The sequence below is a fragment of the Leucoraja erinacea genome, chromosome 18 (assembly GCF_028641065.1).
Source record: "Leucoraja erinacea ecotype New England chromosome 18, Leri_hhj_1, whole genome shotgun sequence".
Taxonomy (NCBI): Eukaryota; Metazoa; Chordata; class Chondrichthyes; order Rajiformes; family Rajidae; genus Leucoraja; species Leucoraja erinaceus.
The window spans coordinates 29,845,316-29,865,665 of record NC_073394.1 but is presented as its reverse complement, the minus strand read 5'-3'; the positions used below and the strand labels follow the sequence as shown (position 1 = coordinate 29,865,665).

At 42.1% G+C, this 20,350-nt stretch overlaps 1 protein-coding gene across 4 annotated transcripts in view; it reads right to left on the bottom strand.

Annotated features, from left to right (window-relative positions):
• Window positions 1-20,350, bottom strand: part of LOC129705862 (activating molecule in BECN1-regulated autophagy protein 1-like) — a 287,629-nt gene that overhangs the window by 242,189 nt on the left and 25,090 nt on the right. For all 4 annotated transcript variants that reach the window (XM_055649715.1, XM_055649716.1, XM_055649713.1 and 1 more), the window contains exons 2-5: window positions 9,730-9,990; window positions 8,057-8,115; window positions 2,549-2,732; window positions 1,846-2,018 (exon numbers count right to left, since the gene is read on the bottom strand). In XM_055649715.1, the coding sequence (XP_055505690.1) occupies window positions 1,846-2,018; window positions 2,549-2,732; window positions 8,057-8,115; window positions 9,730-9,882 (569 nt within the window). In that variant the 5' untranslated portion in view covers window positions 9,883-9,990. The remainder of the gene's footprint in view (window positions 1-1,845; window positions 2,019-2,548; window positions 2,733-8,056; window positions 8,116-9,729; window positions 9,991-20,350) is intronic.

Genomic DNA, 20,350 nt, shown 5'->3' with positions numbered 1-20,350 from the left:
TCCACTAGAAGACACATCTTCCAATCTCCACCCCTTTCCGCAGAGACCGTTCCTTCCGCACCCCCTGGTCAACTCGTCCCTTCCCACCCAAATCACCCCCTCCCCGGGTACTTTCCCTTGCAACCGCAGGAGATGCAACACCTGTCCCTTTACCTCTCCCCCTCGACTCCGTCCAAGGACCCCAACAGTCTTTTCAGGTGACGCAGAGGTTCACTTGCACCTCCTCCAACCTCATCTATTGTATCCACTGTTCCAGGTGTGGACTCCTGTATGTCGGTGAGACCAAGCACAGGATCGGCGATCATTTCGCTGAACACCTCCGCTCAGTCTCCCTAAACCTACCCAATCTCCCGGTTGCTCAACACTTTAACTTCCCATTCTCACACTGATCTCTGTCCTGGGCCTCCACCATTGTCAGAGTGAGGCCCAGTGCAAATTGGAGGAACAGCACCTCATATTTCACTTGGGCTGCTCACACCCCAGCATTATGTACATTGACTTCTCTAACTTCAAGTAGCCCCTGCTTTCTCTCTCCATGCTTCCATGTTCTCCGGCCAGTCCTACTGTCCCAATTTATCTCCGTACCGCCCACTCCCGTGACATCAGTCTGGACTCGACCCGAAAGTCACCCATTCCTTCTCTCCAGAGATGTTGCCCGTCTCGCTGAGTTACTCCAGTATTTTTTGTCTATATTTGATTTAAACCAGCATCTGCAGTTCTTTCCTAATTAAATATTTCCTTAATGTTTTATTGAGGAGACTACCAGCACCAGTTATTCACGTCACAGCTTTAAGGAGATGCAAAATGCCAATTAGGTTGGATTACCACACTGTTAAGAGTTCCAAATTTATGTTCATTTCATTCCAAATGTTGCTACACAGTATATTTCCCCACTGAAGTAGATCTACTGAAGATGACTGCTACATTGTAAAAGTAAAAATCTCTCATCCATATTCTGAAGAGGGAAAGCAATGTCTAGTGAAAAGGCCAAGATCACCTCTCATCCAAAATGTATTACCTAGTGATCAGTGATGTTCAGCAGCTGTGGACACCTTTTAAGTGTACACATTTGCTAAAATGAATGCTGCACCGTAGCACTTAGCTGGATGCGTAAAACTCAAATTTTACTCAAAAGAAAATATATTGTACACTTATCCACTTGTCAATTCGAACACAAGGACAAAATAAAAAACAGGAACAGGAGGTTATGGATAGGAGCAGGCTCTCTCATTGAAACCTACAGAATAGTCATGGGCGGAAATCCTGGGGGGAAACGGGCATACCTCACCCCCCCATGCTTTGAGAGGTGGGGGACAACACCCCACCCCCCATGTTTTGTAATCCGGATCTTCAAATTTGGTAATAAAACAAAAAACTGTTAAAATCCAACCCACTTGCATTCATCTGATTTCATGTAGCATTGTCTTGGTGGTGCTCACAAACCTACACTTTTCTTGTCAAAACAACAGGCAAAATATAGGCCAAAGGAATGTGCCAACAGGAATCATCCGCATAAATTACTTTCCAATCAATGGCATTGAGGAGAATCAAATTGCTTCAAAGTTTGGGCAATTTTTGATATTTGCGATGGTCTTTTCAACAATGTTAATCCGTAATCATTGCAGCACCTTTCAGCAGTTCCGTTTACTGATAATTGCTGCGAACACTCACCGGCAAACGAACAGGAAAATAATGTTGTTTTGGACAGAAGGTTCATGAGAGGCTTTATTACGAAGAGCATTTTTTTTTAACTTTACAAAACAAGACGCGCTCCTTAATGGAACAATGCAAACATTATTCATGTACTTCAGTCAGCAGCTCTCGGTTAGCTTTAAGCACACTGACCTGACTCGCTCCATTTCACTTGCAGTTTTAACCACAGCAAACGGCTCACGCCGACTCCAGTCCCAGAAATGGATTTCATTTGCAGTAGCTATCAAGAGGAGTTGTGCCATAGGATGGAAGGCTAAGGATGCTATGGCCACGTTGTTCTCGGTAAACCAACTTTCACTGCCTCCCTGTAAATAAAATATTCAAGACCATTTTGCTTTGTTCACCACAACCCTGTCAATACATGCTAACCAAACACAGTACTTCAGAAATTAAAAAAAGGTAAAATAAACATTTTACAGTTAAAAAAAACCAAAAACCCACCATTTGAGATACGAGTTTTAGGCAATGATACAGAGGAGCAATATTTACTTATCCCACAGTAATCGACATACAGAGACAGAATTTTGCAGCCAGTCGTTTGTTAGTTAGAGCCACATGAATGAAAGATATGCAATTCAGGCTTTCAATAAAGTATGTTTAGCATTCAAGTACAAATCAACTGTCAGTTCATTTTTATAAGAGCTTCCCTCATCTTAGAGCAAGCATTTTCCATTTCATTCACTGGAAAACAATTAGTTCCAGTTCTACAGATTACAAACCTGTATTATTAATATTTCCATGTGCATCAATGAGCGATAGCATAGCCTCCAAACTTCATGGGGTTTTTTAAATCACAAATTATTTGACATTACGACGAGGGTTTTTCTACACTTACATGTAAATCCCAGATTCGAACCTCTCCATCCAGACATCCAGATGCCACAAGCCCTTGTATGGTAGGGTGAAAAGTCACACACCAAGGTGTTCTTCTATGACCCACCAGTGAATGAATACATCTTCCAGACTTAACTTCAGTGATGTAAATATTGTGATTTACATGTGTGGAGGCCATCAAAGTCCTACAAGGATTAAAAAGCAAATCATCAGATTAAATGGTAGGAAGGAACTGCAGATGCTGGTTTACAACAAAGATAGATGCAAAATGTTGGAGTATCTCAGCAGGACAGACAGCATCTCTGGATTAAATGGTACTTCAGCATTATTATTGACACGACATAGCTAAAGAACTTCAGATTTATCACTCACAATTAATGGCCTTAGACACTGAAATTGCCCAGATAATTAGTTACACTTATGCAAAATCCAGCAAGTGGAAAATGTTGTGGAAAGCAGTCTACCATTTCAGAGTTTATGACATAAGCTGGAGAAGCCAGGAAAGTGAAACAAACAATGCCAGAAACAGAATTACATTTTATTTTAGAAACAAGGAACTTCAGATGTTTGTGACCATACACTGGTGACACACGGCTATAAAAAGAGTAACGGTCCATTGTGCACCTCAAGCAGTCAATGAAGGGAAAGGCAAAAAACCTACTTCGCTAAATACACAATCCATTTTGAGGCTCTTCAGACAATCGTACAGACAAATGAATTGACAAACAAGTTGATTTGCATTGAAAAGTATATCAGATCTTTCCAAATTTCTCAAAATGTAGCCGCTCCACACTTTAGTCTGTCCCTTCCCTTTCCCCATGTGCACACAGCACAAAGAACCAGCTCATTTGGCACACTTGCCATTCTAGGCATGTCTAGGTTAATATTTGCTCAATCATTCTTAAGTGCATAAAGTAATAAACGACTTTATTGAACATGCAATAATTTCCTTCCAAACAGAAGTGAAATTCCTGCCTGTGTGAACTACTCATCCTTACTGCCTATCTAAAGAAACAAAGGGGTTAGAGCGTGCCTATTGCAGAGTCTCCTGTATCAGCTCGCCGCTCAGTGTTCGCTCATTGCTGCGTGGCAAGGTTCTCGCCTACATTAATTGCACTTTTGTTGAGGGGGTGGGGGCACAAAACGACCCTGTCCTCAAAGCTGGCAAAAACATGGACAACCAGCCATGTCATACCACTTGGCTATCAAACCAGTCACAATTAACCTCTGGAGAACAGAAAGCCTTGAAAACGGTCTTTCTGCTCTCCCTCCCCAATCATCCCGAGCCAAAATATCATTTATCCACAGAGGCTACCTGACCCACTTACTCCAGCACTTTGCACCTTTTCTTGTAAGCCAGCATCTGCAGTTTCTTGTTTCTAAAATTAATCAATGTTGGCGAGCATTTTGGACTTGCAAAAACTATCAAAACCTTAACAACGAGAAGGTCTTTACAAAAAAGTGAAACTAAATTAACATTTAAATTAGTTAATTTAAACAATGTAAATAACTTAATAATTACTTTGTTCCCACACAGCATTTCATTTCTGTTCAAATGAACGGTATCTCTGGCTGTGTGACAAGACAATAGACAATAGGTGAAGGAGTAGGCCATTCGGCCCTTCGAGCCAGCACCGCCATTCAATGCGATCATAGGCTGATCATCCCCAATCAGTACCCCGTTCCTGCCTTCTCTCCATATCCACTAACTCCGCTATCTTTAAGAGCCCTATCTAGCTCTCTTGAAAGTATCCAGAGAACCAGCTTCCACCGCCCTCTGAGGCAGAGAATTCCAGACTCACAACTCTATGAGAAAAAGTGTTTCCTCGTCTCCGTTCTAATGGCTTACCCCTTATTCTTTAACTGTGGCCACTGGTTCTGGACTCCCCCAACATCAGGAACATGTTTCGTGCCTCTAGCATGTCCAAAACCTTAATAATCTTATATGCTTCAATAAGATTCCCTCTCATCCTTCTAAACTCCAGAGTGTACAAGCCCAGCCACCCTATTCTCGCAGTATATGACGGTCCCGCCATCCCGGGAATTAACCTTGTAAACCTACGCTGCACTCCCCCAAGAGCAAGAATGTCCTTCCACAAATTACTGCACACCAAAACTGCACACAATACTCCAGGTGTGCTCTCACTAGAGCCCTATACAACTGCAGAAGCGTCTCATTGCTCCTATACTCAACTCCTCTTTTTATAAAGGCCAACATTTGCTTTCTTCACTGCCTGCTGTACCTGCATGCTTACTTTCATTGACTGATGAACAAGGACCCCCAGATCCTGTTGCACTTTCCTGTTTTCCTGGTAGCAATATGCTTTCCTGTTTGTTAGCAATATGCTTTCCTGTTTTTGCTACCAAAGTGGATAACCTCACATTTATCCACATTAAACTGCATCTGCCATGCATCTGCCCACTCACCCAACCTGTCCAAGTCACCCTGCATTCTCATAGCATCCTCCTCACAGTTCACACTGCCACCCAGCTTTGTGTCATCTGCAAATTTGCTAATGTTACTTTGAATAATATTTGCTAATGTTACTTTGAATAATATTTGCTAATGTTACTTTTTCATCTAAATCATTGATGTATATTGTAAATAGCTGCAGTCCCAGCACCAAGCCTTGCGGCACCCCACTAGTCACAGCCTGCCATTCCGTAAGGGACCCGTCAATCCCTACTATTTGTTTCCTGTCTGCCAACCAGTTTTCTATCCATGTCAGCATTCTACCCCCAATACCATGTGCCCTAATTTTGCCCACTAATCCTCCTTTGTGGGACCTTATCAAATGTTTTCTGAAAGTCCAGGTACACGACATCCACAGGCACTCCCTTGTCCATTTTCCTAGTTACATCCTCAAAAAATTCCAGACGATTAGTCAAGCATGATTTCCCCTTCGTAAATCCATGCCGACTTGGACTGATCCTGTTACTGCTATCCAAATATGCACTATTTCATCTTTTATAATTGACTCCAGCATCTTCCCCACCACCGATGTCAGGCTAACTGGTCTATAATTTAACTTGCACCCTATATTTAGACTACTGCTTGGGGGCCTGTAGATAAGTCCCATTAGGCTCTTTTTACCCCTACAATTCCTTAGTTCTAACCATACTGACTCCACATCTCCTGTTTCAATGTCACCCCTTGCAAGGGACTGAATTTCATTCCTCACCAACAGAGCTACCCCACCCCCTCTGCCCACCTGTCTGTCTTTTCGATAGGAGGTATGCCCTTGAATATACCAGTACCTTGCCCTGGCCCTCTTGTAGCCACGTCTCTGTATTACCCACAACATCATACTTGCCAATTTCTAACTGAGCCTCAAGCTCGTCCACTTTATTTATTTTACTTCACGCAATCATATACAACACTTTGACCTCAGTATTCACCTCCCCTCTCGCACCACTCGCAATTGGCCCTGACCATGCATGCAATTGCGTGCTTTTGGCGCGACCAACCGGAAGCGGAGTTCGCGCTAAGTTCGCGCGTGACGTCATACGTACAAATCAGCTGGGCAGGAGGCGGGCCAACTGAATTTGGGTGTCGCACAGCGTCGGGCGGTGACGTCATCACGCAACGTCACTCCGGGCAGTGACGCAGTCAAGACTCTGCATACGACGTCAAGATGCTGCGTACGACCGCAATGCGCCTACGTGCCGACAGGCCTTTGGCGTGCGAAGATTTCGGCCACTGCAAGAATTTCGGAGCCCCGCGCGATGTCAGGACCAGCCACGCACAACTCCGCGCTTCTAAGTGGGACCGGCCCCGCGCGGCCATATGGTGCCCGTGTGCCTCAAGCGACCACAAGGTCGCGTAATTTGCGAGCCAAAGTCGCGCAAGTGGGACAGGCTCTTTACTCTCTTATCCCTTCTCGAACTTTCCTTCCCATTAATTCGAGAGTCTTTTGTAACTTTTCCTCTACTCACTTCCTCTTTAACTCCATCTTTATACTCCCAATTTGTCAACCTCCCCCCCACCCACTATTTAGTTTAAACTCACACGTGTAGCCCTAGCAAACCTGCCTGCCAGAATGTTGGTCCTCCTCCAGTTAAAGTGTAACCCGTCCCTTTTGTACAAGTCACCCATACCCCAGAAGAGAGCCCAGTGGTCTATAAATCTAAATCCTTGCTCCCTGCACCAGTCCCTCAGCCACACATTCAGATCCCCTATCTCCCTGTTCCTGCCCTCACTAGCACAATGTACTGGAAGCAAACCAGAGATAACCATCCTAAAAGTCCTGCTTTTCAGTCTTCTTCCTAACTCTCAGAACTCACGTTGCAGAACATCCTTCCTCTTCTTCCCAATGTCGTTTGTGCCCACGTGCACAACTACTTCCAGCTGTTCACCTTCCCTCTCGAGGGAATTCGGCTCGTGACATCTTGAACCCTGGCACCAGGGAGGCTACAGACCATCCTCGCGTCTCGCCTGCCACCACAGAATCTCCAGTCTGCACCCAGGACAATGGAGTCACCCACCACTATGGTTCTGCCCAATGTCGTGCTTGCCGGTTGAGTCTCATCTCTAGAATTTGAACCACCGACGTATCCACCGCTCGGACTGGAAGTGTCGTCTTCCCCGACAGTTCATATAACAATAACCATATAACAATTACAGCACGGAAACAGGCCATCTCGGCCCTACAAGTCCGTGCCGAACAAATTTTTATTCCCCTTAGTCCCACCTGCCTGCACTCATACCATAACCCTCCATTCCCTTCTCATCCATATGCCTATCCAATTTATTTTTAAATGATACCAATGAACCTGCCTCCACCACTTCCACTGGAAGCTCATTCCACACCGCCACCACTCTCTGCGTAAAGAAGTTCCCCCTCATATTACCCCTAAACTTCTGTCCCTTAATTCTGAAGTCATGTCCTCTTGTTTGAATCTTCCCTATTCTCAAAGGGAAAAGCTTGTCCACATCAACTCTGTCTATCCCTCTCATACAGGGTTTTTGATGACCTAGGAGCACCAAACATGTTTTACAACTTCTAGAGTTACTAAATTACCAGTTTCGGTTGGAGAGTTTTTGTTTTATTAAAAAAAGCTGTTTGTTTACCTGCACCCTAAGCTCTCTCTCTCTCTCTAGCTGCAATAAAATATCTGGACAATTTATCTGCTTTGGAAATGTTAGCAGAGAGGATAAAGAATGAACATATTTGTAGCTGGGAATTTTCTTGTTCCGTTGGACCTTTTACACTCAACTGATTAATCAGATGTTGAAAATATCAGGTAAAAAGAGCCTTTCCAAGAATGCAGCAATGTCAGATGAAGTGCATAAATCCTGGAATAGGGCTAGAAGCTTTCACTTTCTCAGAGTGCTACTTTAACAGTACTTCAGGAAAATTGTGATCATGTTAAAGTAATCAATTATCATTTTAATTATTCCATAACCAGAATAATTTAAAAATCCATATTTAAAACATTAAGGAACGGTTTTAGAAATTAGCATGCATCACAAAGTTATTCAAAGTAGATGAATCATGCTGCCACTGACCTGTCTGGACTAAATGCCAGGAGGAAAGTTGATCGGGGACTGTCTGGAAGTTCGACTTTCTGTAAATAGAAAATAAAATAAGAGTTACAACTGCTCCACACCGAAATGTTTCTCTCAGTCTTTGAAGACCCGACTTGTTCAGAGCCATTTGTACAATTATTCCCAAAATGGGGATCTAGCCAGAACATCACCTGGGCAGGTACATGGACAGGAAAGGTTTAGAGTGAGATGGGCCAACACAGGCAGGTGGGACTAGTATAAATGGGGCATCCTGGTTGCCGTGGACTAGTTGGACTGAAGGAACTGTTTCCACACTGTATAACTCCATCTCCTCTAACAGTCCAGTCGTACAACAGTTTTAAATCTACAGACGATCTGAGATTCAACTCACCACCTGTGCAGAGCGAGCTGTTTCCAGACAGAACAGGAATTGAATACTGCAATTAACTTCAGTGCTTCTGGACAAATAAGGATTGTAAATTTTAAGTACAATTGTTTTGTGGCAAACGCTGTTGACAAAGATGCATGCGTGACAGGAAAGTATAAAAGAAAACAGACTCAATTGTGTTGTCTGTTGTGGCCAAATGATGGGCAACATTCACTGAAGAGCGAGATGGATGATATTCTAAAAAGATACCCATTTGTTAAACTAACCTACAGTTGCTAAACCTCAGAGTAGGTGACAATGAAAGAAAGGAGATTCCATTGTGAAACAAAATTTGCAAACTGTATCACTGAGGCACAATGTATCAGGATGATATGAATGTATCGGAAAGATATGAATGATCTTGATGTCTAAGAGAGAATGATGACTGTGGGAAATACGGCTCCCAACACACACTCTCCCATCAAGAATTGACTTGTGTTCTGCAGTGCAAGGAAATTTTCAAACACTTCAAAATTGCTCAGCACATAGCCCTTTTTGTTTTTAATATCATTGTATAGGCCACAATCTACTTTTCTAAGAATTAATTATTTTGCAATTCAACAAAAGAATAGCAAATTTAGAGTTTTTTTCAACATGAACTCCATTGCCTGGCAAGTCTTTTATTAAAATAAAAGCTTCAAGAAACGAGATGGCGAATCTGACCCAGCCGGCTGTGGTAAATGTTTGATTTTCCAATAGAAGCAATCAGGTTTATTACAGTGCATAGTAACTAACTAAAGAAATCCCGGAGTGTGACAGCATTTCATAAAGTGCAACTGTACTCAAACATCCTCTATTTTAAATGAAGTTAGTTTAGAAATGCATTTTTTTTTTTAAAAATTTAAAAAGGCCTTCAGTCCATGCCAACCACTGATGACACGTCTATGTTATCCCACTTTCGCATCTGCTCCCTACACACTCGGGTCAACTTATAGGCCAATTAACCTCCAAACCCATGTCTTTGGTATACGGGAGGAAAGGGGAGCATCCAGAGGACACCAACGCAGTCACAGGGCGAATGTGTAAATTTAAACGAACAGCACCCAAGATCAGGATGGAACCCGGGTCTCTGGTGTTGAGAAGCAGCAATCCCAGTTGTGCCACTTTAATTGCAACAGTGGAAACTATTTTAAGATGCAAGGCCAAACAAAACGGAATCAGCTTTGGTGTACTTGAAGGAGTTTCAACTAGAAATGGAGTAAACTGATTTTTAGAATTAAAAGGGATGCATTTTGATTTTGCTCACCTGACTTTCCCATTGCATCCATCGTGTCTTGTCCTCCACCAGCTCCTCAAGACATCTTTGACAGCCCAGTTCCTGGAAGCCACGCTCACGGCTAGTCAGGATTTGGATGGCATTCTTTGAATCAATGCCCTTCATCGCTACAGAGCTCAACATATGGATTCACAGCTTCCAGAGGCCAGGGATTTCAAATCGCCAACACTTGGTAGGGGTCACAGCTTGGAACAGCCCATCCAGAACACATCAGACAATGGTCATTAAAAACTAGAAGACAAAATAAATTAACATCAGTTGCAGTAAATAGATTTAATAAACTAATTTCTATTTTTGTGGTTTACAAACCTGTAATCCGCAAGATTTGTAAACCGCAAAAAAAAATTCATGAAACATAAAAAAGTTTTTATTCTTAGTCACAATTTACTGCTTGATAATTTCTCTCATTCATAATTGTTGATCACTCATTTAAGTTGTATGTACGGCTTCAGAAATGCAGGACATACCACAATCAAGAGAGCAGTATATAAACAAGGAATCAGAGCACAGATCTTCCTTGTACAGATTCCCTGCTCTTTGGAAATTAGGCTAAATATGAAATCTTATCAGTTTTCCAACTCTGCTTCTGATCCAACAAATGATTTGATTAAAAAAAGGATGAGTGATGACACACGGCTTAACATATCCCTAACTTGGATACGGAAAATAAAGACTTTTACAGCTTTGCTTTCAGGCACCGTTTTACATTTGCTGGAGCTTGAATATGTTTTGGGTCTTCTAGAGCAGTGGCGGAAAATATCGAAATACTGAACGAAGGCTAATGACTGCAAATCTGTTTCACTGAACAACACAGTTCAATATAACCAGATATTTAAGGCAACAGTTTCAAATGTATAGAGTTACCCAGCGAAGACATTCTGCCAAACTGAACTGCATTCGCAGAACCGAAGCATCGTTCATCAGTTTGGCTTCTCCATATTGAACAGAGAAGGCAGCCAGCATGATAAGGGTAGATGTGGTTGCCCAGAGAAATATCACACAAACTTCTTAAAAAGTAGTCAATGAAGATCGCCCAAGGATCAGTCATTTACACCGAATGCATTGGCAACCAATAACTATGGCCTGTATTTAAGTACAACTGCTCTGACTAATTAGACAAACAATTCAGACAGGCACCTACCATAGAAATACTAATGCTACAGAAAATGTGTAGCCTATCTGAATAGGGCAACCACTTTCCACTGAGAGGCATCCCGGGGATCATTGAATATTAAATCCTATGTACTCTTTCATGCAATACATGAAATAAAACTTGTTCCAAAGCCCATATTTAGCCCTACAAAATAACTTTAATAAGCAGAATAGTTGTTTCAATGAATTTACCATATAAAGACAGTCCCACAAGGCTTGAGATTTTAGCACGCCTCATCACTTTGAGTATGAAAGTTGGGAAGTCATGTTGCAGCTGTATAAAACTTCAGTTAGACCACATTTGGAACATTGTGTGCAGTTATAATCGCCACACTGTAGGAAGTATGTGGAGGCTTTGGAGAAGCCTCACCAGAAGAATTCACCAGGACATTGCCTGGATTAGCGAGTATTTAAATTTAAAAGAGACGTTAGACAAACGGATTGTTTCCTCTGAGGCACCAGAGGCTGAGGGGCCACCCAATAGAAGTATAAAATTATGAGACATTGCTCGATAAAGACTTTTGCCTCGAAGGAAATTTCAAATATTAAAATGCATAGGTTGGTGGCATTTGGAGTGATCTGCCAAAAGGAGTAGATGCAGATACTGTAGCTATAGTTAAGAAGCATTTAGACAGACACCTGGGACACGAACCAATTGCAACCAGATGCAATTTGCTTCCATTGACATTGTGGTCAGCAGAAACATGGTGGGTTGAAGGGCCTGTTCCTGGGGTGCAATGGTTGCCAGTTCTGATATAAACTGAGAAAGTAAGTTATCTGAAACATTGACATTTCTTTTGATCCACAAAGCGACATGGAATTTGAATGTTTAAGAAGGAACTGCAGATGCTGGAAAATCAAATGTAGACAAAAGTGCTGGAGATACTCAGCGGGTGCGGCAGCAACTATGGAACAAAAGAAATAGGCAACGTTTCGGGCCAAAACCCTTCTTCAGACTGATGTAGGGTGGAGGGGAAAGAAGAAAGGACGAGGAGGAGCCAGAGGGCTGAGGGAGATTAAGAAGGGGAGGAGACAGTGATGGCTACCTGAAATTGGAGAAGTCAATGTTCATGCCGCTGGGGTATAAACTGCCCAAGCGAAATATGTGCTGCTCCTCCAACCTCCGGTGCTCCTCCCCCGTGGAGGAGGCCCAGGACAGAAAGGTCGGATTCGGAATGGGAGGGGGAGTTGAAGTGCTGAGACACCGGGAGATCAGGTTGGTTATTGCGGACCGAGCAGAAGGGTTCGGCGAAGTGATCGCCAAGCCTATGCTTGATCTCACCGAAGTAGATCAGCTGACATTTACAGTAGTGGATGCAATAGATGAGGTTGGAGGAGGTGCAGATGAACCTGTCGCACCTGGAACGACTGCTTGGGTCCTTGAATGGAGTCAAGGGGGGAGGTAAAGCGACAAGTGCAGCATTTCTTGCAGTTGCAAGGAAAAGTGCCCGGGGAGGGGGTGGTGCGCGTGGGAAGGGACAAATTGACCAGGGAGTTACGGAGGGAGCGGTCTTTGCGGAAAGCAGACAGGGGAGGAGATGGAAAGATGTGGCAAGTGGTGAGGTCATGTTGGAGGTGGCGAAAATGTCGGAGGATTATTTGTTGTATGTGACGGCTAGTAGGGTGGAAGGTGAGGACTAGGGGGACTCTGTCCTTGTTATGAGTGGGGAGAGAGAGAGAGAGAGAGCAGTGTTACGGGGTATGGAAGAAACCTTGGTGAGAGCCTCATCTGTAGAAGGGGAGGGGAACCCCCATTCCCTGAAGAATTAGGCCATCTCCAATGCCCTGGTGTGGAACACCTTATCCTGGGAGCAGATGCGGGAGCAGATAGACGGAGGAATTGGGAGTAGGGGATGGGAAGAAGGGTGGGAAGAAGTGTACTCTAGATAGCCATGGGAGTCAGTGGGTTTATAGTGGATGTCGGTCAGAAGTCTATCACCTGCGATGGAGGTAGTGAGGTCAAGAAATGGTAGGGAAGTGTCGGAAATGGTCCAGGTGTATTTGAGTGCCGGATGGAAGTTAGTGGTGAAATGGATGAAGTCAGCGAGTTGTGTGTGGGTGCAGGAATTTGAATGTGATGTTTTTATGTTCAGTGCAAGTTAGAAGACCGGCAGAGGAAGGAAGATGAAGGAGTTGGAGGACAGTGGTGGGGAAATGAATGCCATTGGTTTTAGGGAGTAAAGTGGTGATGGGCAATAGAGAATGTCAGATATAGGCAGCTTTGGGCAAGGTGAATCCTGGTAGAATTTCTCACATCCATCACCTGCAAAAAAAAAAGACTTTCTGCCTCTCTAGAGAAGACTGCTGTCGGAAAATTGCACCCTGTTCCCAGGATCACAAAATGGCGATTCTTCTACATCATTGGCTGAAGTGTTTCGGGACATCCAAATTTGTCACAACAACATTACTAATTCAAATCTCCCTTTCTGATGTAACATTTAAAATATATTTTCTTCCTATTCTTCCTAGGATTTTAACCTATTGATGACTTATCACTTAACACTATCATCCCCTCCAATTATATCATCAAGCTTCACGATATGGGTCTCATTTTCTCGTTTGCAACAGAATCCTCGGCTTACTCATCAGGAAGTGTAACTTCATCTCCTCACTGACCATTAACAAAGGTAATCTCAGGGCTGTAAACCGCCCCCTCACCCCACCCCCTCTACTTGTTTCACCCATACTGTGGCTCAGCACAGCTCCAATGCCATCTATATATTCAGCAATTACACTGTTGTTGGCTAAATCCGTGGTGATGAGCCAACATACAAGCAAAAATGGTACACCAGGTTGAGCAGTGCCACACCAATAACATTTCACTCAACATTAACACCAATGAACCAATTGTTGACTTCAGAAAATCAGGAGAACAGACTGAAGAAGGGTCTCGACCAGAAAACGTCACCCATTCCTTCTCTCCAGAGATGCTGCCTGTCCCGCTGAGTTACTCCAGCATTTTGTGTCTATCCTCGATTTAAACCAGCATCTGCAGTTTTTTGCCACACAACCCTAATCCTACTTCGGCATAGAACATCTCTTGCACTACTATGGATTTGTTTTCTACTTGTGTTTTGCAGTAACATCTTGTTTTTCAGACTTTATCTTTTTATTGTCTTGCAAATTTATGTACAACTTGTTTAGTGTATTGTCCGAGTCACTGCAATGAAACAATTAGTTATGGAAGAAAGCAAGGACAGTTAACTTAACAGTGGAGAGCAATGCAGTTATTACATCAAATGCCCCAACAAGGTTGAAGAGAACCAGTTACAAAGGATTCAATTTCTCGTCTCCATTTCAACAATCTCAGCATTGGAACAGAAAGTAGGAACACAAATGAAAAGATTTGGGAACAGAAATGGCACAAGTTGAGAGATGAAAGTTACATTCAAGGTCCTTGAAAGCAGGTTGGGTTACAAGAAGAACTCGTGAGCAAAGATAGGAATTCTAGAGTGGGAGGGGAGTTAAGCAAAGGGGCAACATATTAAAAGGGAAATAGATCTGGACTTCTCCACAACAGCTAGAAAATTACCAAGATAACTAAGGGATCAGAAGTAGAAAGCAGATTAAATCAAGGAAGAAAAAAATATGGAAGCATGGGAGAGAAAGCAGGAATGATAGATAGTATAAGGAACAGAATAAAACCAAAATCATTCATCTGCTATAACTTTTCTAAATACCTTGATCAATCAAGTCAAACATCCACAAGGGCAACTTCTTACAAAAACCATGAACATACTTTCCTCGCCTGCATCTTTCCAAGATCTTCTTCTCCACAAGAGCCTCTAATATCCTTTACCCAATTCCCACCCAAGTAATAAGCTATCCAACTTTTTTTTGTAAATTCCACACCATTTGACATTAATGCAGTATAAATGTTATAAGCTTTTATCAGATTATTCAGAAATAATCTGGCTCCAAGTGATGTATGTGGTGCTCGATTCCCCCTCACAAGCTATACCCCATGCTCCCTTCGTTATAATATTATTCAACATATAAATACTATGAATTAAAAGTCTGCAATACCCAATAGTCCACAAAATCTGTCAGTTCAGAAAAGTCCCAAGCATGCGGGATCATTAGTTTTACTGTAGTTACCTCTGCTCGCATACTGTCTCACTTTTAAAGTTTTCCTTTCTTCAAAAAGGCTGCAACATCTCTGTTCCTTTAAACAATGGCTTCATCCCCAACTCACATTTCCTTCAAATGTTCTTATATGGAGTACTTTTTACAACTTCAGGGGGACCAAACCACATCACAATCAAATGTGAATACTTTTGGGAACACAGTAACCAATACAAACAAGTAACAAAATAAATGAATTTCTCTTTAACAGAGATCTGTTTTATTAATGTTGTTTAGCTCATTTTGGCCAAAGACACAAAATTCTATGAAGTTGTAGTCAAAGCATGGAAGCAGGTCCTGTGATTCAACTCATTGATGCCGATCAAAATGCCCCAACCAAGTTAGTTGCATTTGCCACATTTGGCTCATATCCCTCTAAACATCTCCTATCCACGTACCTGTCAAAATATTTTCTTAATGTTATTGTACCTGCCTTGACAACTTCATCTGGCAGCTTGCTCCATATACTCACCACCATCTCTGTTAAAGTTGCTCCTCAAGTTCTTGGTGAATATTCCCCTCTCTCCTTAAATTTATGCCCTCTAATACTCAACTCCCCTGTCCTGGGAAAAGGACTGTGCAGTCATCATAGCTTTCCTTCATGATTTTATACACCCTATAAAATCATCCCTCAGTCTCCTGCACGTCAGGGAGTAAAGATCAAGACTGCTCAACCTCTCCCATCACACAGGCCCTCGCCCAGGCAACATCCTCGTAAATTTTCTTATACTCTTTCCAACAATGGCATCTTATCAATATCAGGGTGACCAAAACTGAACACAATACTTCATGTGCGGCCTTGCCAATATTTTGTACAACTGTAACACAATGTCCCAACATCTATACTCAATTCCATGACTGATGAAGGCCAGCATGCCAAAAGCCTTCTTCACCACACTATCTGTAATACCACTTTTAGGGAACTACGTACTTGTACTCGGAGATCCTTCCACTCTACAACACTCCCCAGGGCCCAAACTATTCACTGTGAGGGTCCTGCCCTGGTGTGACGTCCCAAAATGCAATACCTCACACTTATCCAAATTAAATTCCATTTGTCATTCTCACCAGTTGATCCACCCAGTTGATCAACACCCAGCTTCAATTCTTGATACGATCTGGAAATAGTCAATGGGAATCTTTTCCATTTACCCACAAGTGCAGATGCCATGCTATTTAATTTCTCAACACACCACTCCTGCGATGAACCAGAGATGCAGCACTGAAAACTTTGCACTGAGCTGTGAGCTCTAACTTGCAAGTAGCACAAGTGTTCCTACGTTTCTTCCCTTCCATAGCTCTGAAACTACATTTATCAAAGATGCAAGTGATGCGAGTGCAAAACAATGTTCTACCTCATTCAAGCAAAGGCGTATCTCTGTGTTGTGACGAACTGGAGCAACAACCCAACTGATTACATCCCAACTGCTTCTCGAAACAGACCCAATTCGGCAGCATGAAAAGTGAATACTCCAGCAGCATGCTCCAAGCTAAATCAGCCACACCTAACTTGATACTTCAGGAACTACACTTGGTTCAGCTGCCATCCACACATTTCCCCCAACATTTCACCACAGTTCCTACCCTCAGTCCTTTACACACATATCAAGCCTGTGCTTGAATTAAGTCAAGAAGATAAACCTGCTGAAAAACGAGTAAAACAATATTTTAGCAATTTATTCCAGCTGGTTGATTCACTCATTTGAGCCACTGGGGTCTACAATACTGCACCACATTGGCTTATTCTATAATAATTGTTGAACTGAGATGGGAAATTGATACACGCATTCCAAAGTATTCAGCCTAAACCCATGTCTTTATCTAATAGAAAACATTGTCATTTCTCAATTAAAAAAGTACGATAGTATAATTCTTTATTGTCAAAATTCTGCTAATCTATTTGCCCTATTGAAGATATACTATAAAAAACAATTTCACAGGCAGAGAAATTGCACCAGGAATGCATTTCCAGGTGCAATTTCTCTGCCTGTGAAAATGTTTTTCTTCCATTGTTTTTGTGTACCATCACTTCAATTTAAAATGGACATTTACAAAAACATCCATTCTGTGCTGCTGTTTTCCAATTGACACCTAATCAGAGAATTAACCACTTTGTGCAATCCACTAACCCAAATGCTCTCACAAAGCAGAAAGATAAGAACAAGAGATCCATACAACAACAACTATAAGCTTCCCAACTTGTCAGAGATTTCAGCTCAAAAGCAAATCCGAACCATGAACAAAATTATCACAAAATAAATTTAGCACGGTAGAACTAATCTTGAAGCTTTCATTTTCATATTGATATTGTTTATTTATGTCACATTTCCTGAGATACAAATAAAAACTTTATTTGCATGGTTTCCAGATATATCATACTCTTCAAGAGTATAATCAAACCACATACACGTACAACAGGTAGTACAACAATAAAAATAGAAGAGTGCATAATATGATAAAGTGTTCGAATGTTACAGTTACAGAGAAAGTGCAGATAAAATAAGTGCAGGGGCTACAATGAGGTTGGTTGGGAAATCGCGATTACAGTCTTAATTTACAAGACCTTATTTTGTCCATATAGTCATAGAGTGACACAGTGAGGAAACAGGCCCTTCGGCCCAACATGTCCCAGCTACACTAGTCTCACCTGCCAGCATTTGGTCTATATCCCTCCAAACCTGTCCTATCCAGGTGCCTGTCTAACTGCTTCTTAAATGTTGGGATAGTCCCAGCCACAACTATCTCCTCTGGTACCTTGTTCCATACACCCACCACCCTTTGTGTCCATTTGAAGCAAAATCAAAAAGAAAAAGAAAAATAATCAGATTTAGGATTATTGGCCCCAATTTTAGTTTCAAAGCAGGCAATAAAACTTTATATTTTCCTATTGAATAAAACATTTTATCAAATGCCACCGCAAAGCTTTTGTAAGTAAAATCAATGTTACAATTCTCTCTCAAAAAGAATGACTAGATCTAAATAGTGTGATCACTAGCAGCCTATTTAAAACCAAGAGTACTTTTGGCTTAAGATTTGAATGCCTCATTAGAGTTAAAAAGCAAATCTATCAGGCTAACGGGTTCTAAACAGCCCAAAGTAGTGAATAATAATTGTGTAGGAAGAAACTGCAGATGCTGGTTTAAACCGAAGATAGGCACAAAAAGCTGGAGTAACTCAGCGGGTCAGACAGCACGCTGGAAAAAAGGAATAGGTAACGTTTCGGGTTGAGACCTTCTTCAGACTTGTATTATTTGCGTACTGTTCCTTCACGATTCCTCTCTTCTTGAAAAAAAATCACCAAAATAGAATCCTGGATTAACCAAATGGATTTTGCACAAACAAATTTAAAATAGAAGCTACTATTGTTCAGCAGCAAAATATTTCCAGTCCTTTCCCTGGAAAACGACTGAGACTAAAGACTGCATCATATTTCCTTCAGAAATTAGTAATTTTATACTATCTTTATTAATGATCACTAAATTATGTACAAATAAAATTAAACTAATCACACGTGCTGTGCCTCCAGCCGTTGTCTCGCTGTCAATGGACTGTATGGTCTCTGCAAAGTATGAAAAGGCTGCAGTCACAGATTTCAATGATTGTGCAAAAACCACAGCCAGAAGAAAGCATACAATTATGAACACTTGATCGAGTCTTTGGGGTAGATGTCCTCAATTTAAGGATTTTTGTTCTCACAAAAAGTGTAACATTTTCCACTCCTAATGCAGCTTGCACTTTCTCCAACAATTTTGGCTTTGTAGCAATCGCAATCCCCTGCATGTTATCACGATTTACAACATATTTCGTGCATTCTTCAAAACAGCTTCAAAATGCCTCAGCAATTCCAAGCTCTAAAAAAATTACTGCAAGCTGTAACAATTAATAATAAATTGAATGTAACTGATAAAAGAGTAAAAAGTGAGCATTTCATGTACATTAGCCATTTATTAAACTTTGCAGGATTGAAGGCGTGAACAATCCTTACAAATGCTGCCAAAATGAAAGTGCGCAAAGAGTTGGAACCCTTTGAACTGAATTCTAGGCTACAAAGGACTAGGATGTGATAATAATAACAATATAAGTATTAGGCATGGGGTAGAAAATCAGAATGAATTGCATGTGGCCCTTGGTTCTACAATGAAAAAGTCATCGATTCAAGGCCAGCCATTGCTTTACAAATATTTCACAAAAATGTGCAGTCCTATATGATATTCTCTGAATATTCAGAATGCAAAGCAGATAATTCAGAATGTGACATGTTTCATTTCGGGAAGACGAACCAGGACAAGACCTTCATGGTGAACAGCAAGGCACTTGGGAGTGTTGCAGAGCAGCGGGATTGAGCAGTATAGACAATAGACAATAGGTGCAGGAGTAGGCCATTCGGCCCTTTGAGCCAGCACCGCCATTCAATGTGATCATGGCTGATCATCCCCAATCAGTACCCCGTTCCTGCCTTCTCCCCATATCCCCCAACTGCGCTGTTTTTAAGAGCCCTATCTAGCTCTCTCTTGAAAGCATCCAGAGAACCTGCCTCCACCACCCTCTGAGGCAGAGAATTCCAGATTCACAACTCTCTGTGAGAAAAATTGTTTCCTCGTCTCTGTTCTAAATGGCTTACTCCTTATTCTTAAACTGTGCCCCCTGGTTCTGGACTCCCCCAACTTGGGGTGGGGGGGGGGGGGGGGGGGGGGGGGGGGGAAGAGTATATGTGCATAGTTCTCTGAAAGTAGCGTTGCAGGTAGATAGGGTGCGGGAGGTGGCTTTTGGCCTTCAGTTGGCATGCTGGCCATCAGTTAGGGAATTGAGCATTGAAGTGGGACTTCATGTTACAGTTGTAGAAAACGTTGGTGATGCTGTATTTGGAGCAGTTTGTTCAGTTTTGGTCACCCTGCTATAGGAAATATGTTATTAATCTGGAAAAGGTGTCAAAAAGGTTTATGAGGATCTTGCTAAATAATGAGTTACATGGAGAGGTTAAGCAGCAAGTATGTTATTCTTGGGAGTGGAAGAGGCAGAAGGGTGATATTATATGCACTCATGAGAGGATTAAACAGGATTACTACATATAGATTTTTTTTCCCCCCAGAGTAGGTGGATTAGGAACTAGAGCACATAGATTAAGGTGAGTGGGAAATGTTTAATAGTAGATTTAATTGTAAGAGGGACAGCTTTTTTCACATACAGTAAGATGACATGTGGGATGAACAAGCTGCTAGTTGAGGCATGAGCAATAATATTTAAAAGTAATTTAGGAGGGGATGGGGTGTGAGGGGGGAGGTGGGAGGGAAGAGAGAGCGAGGGGAGGAGGGGG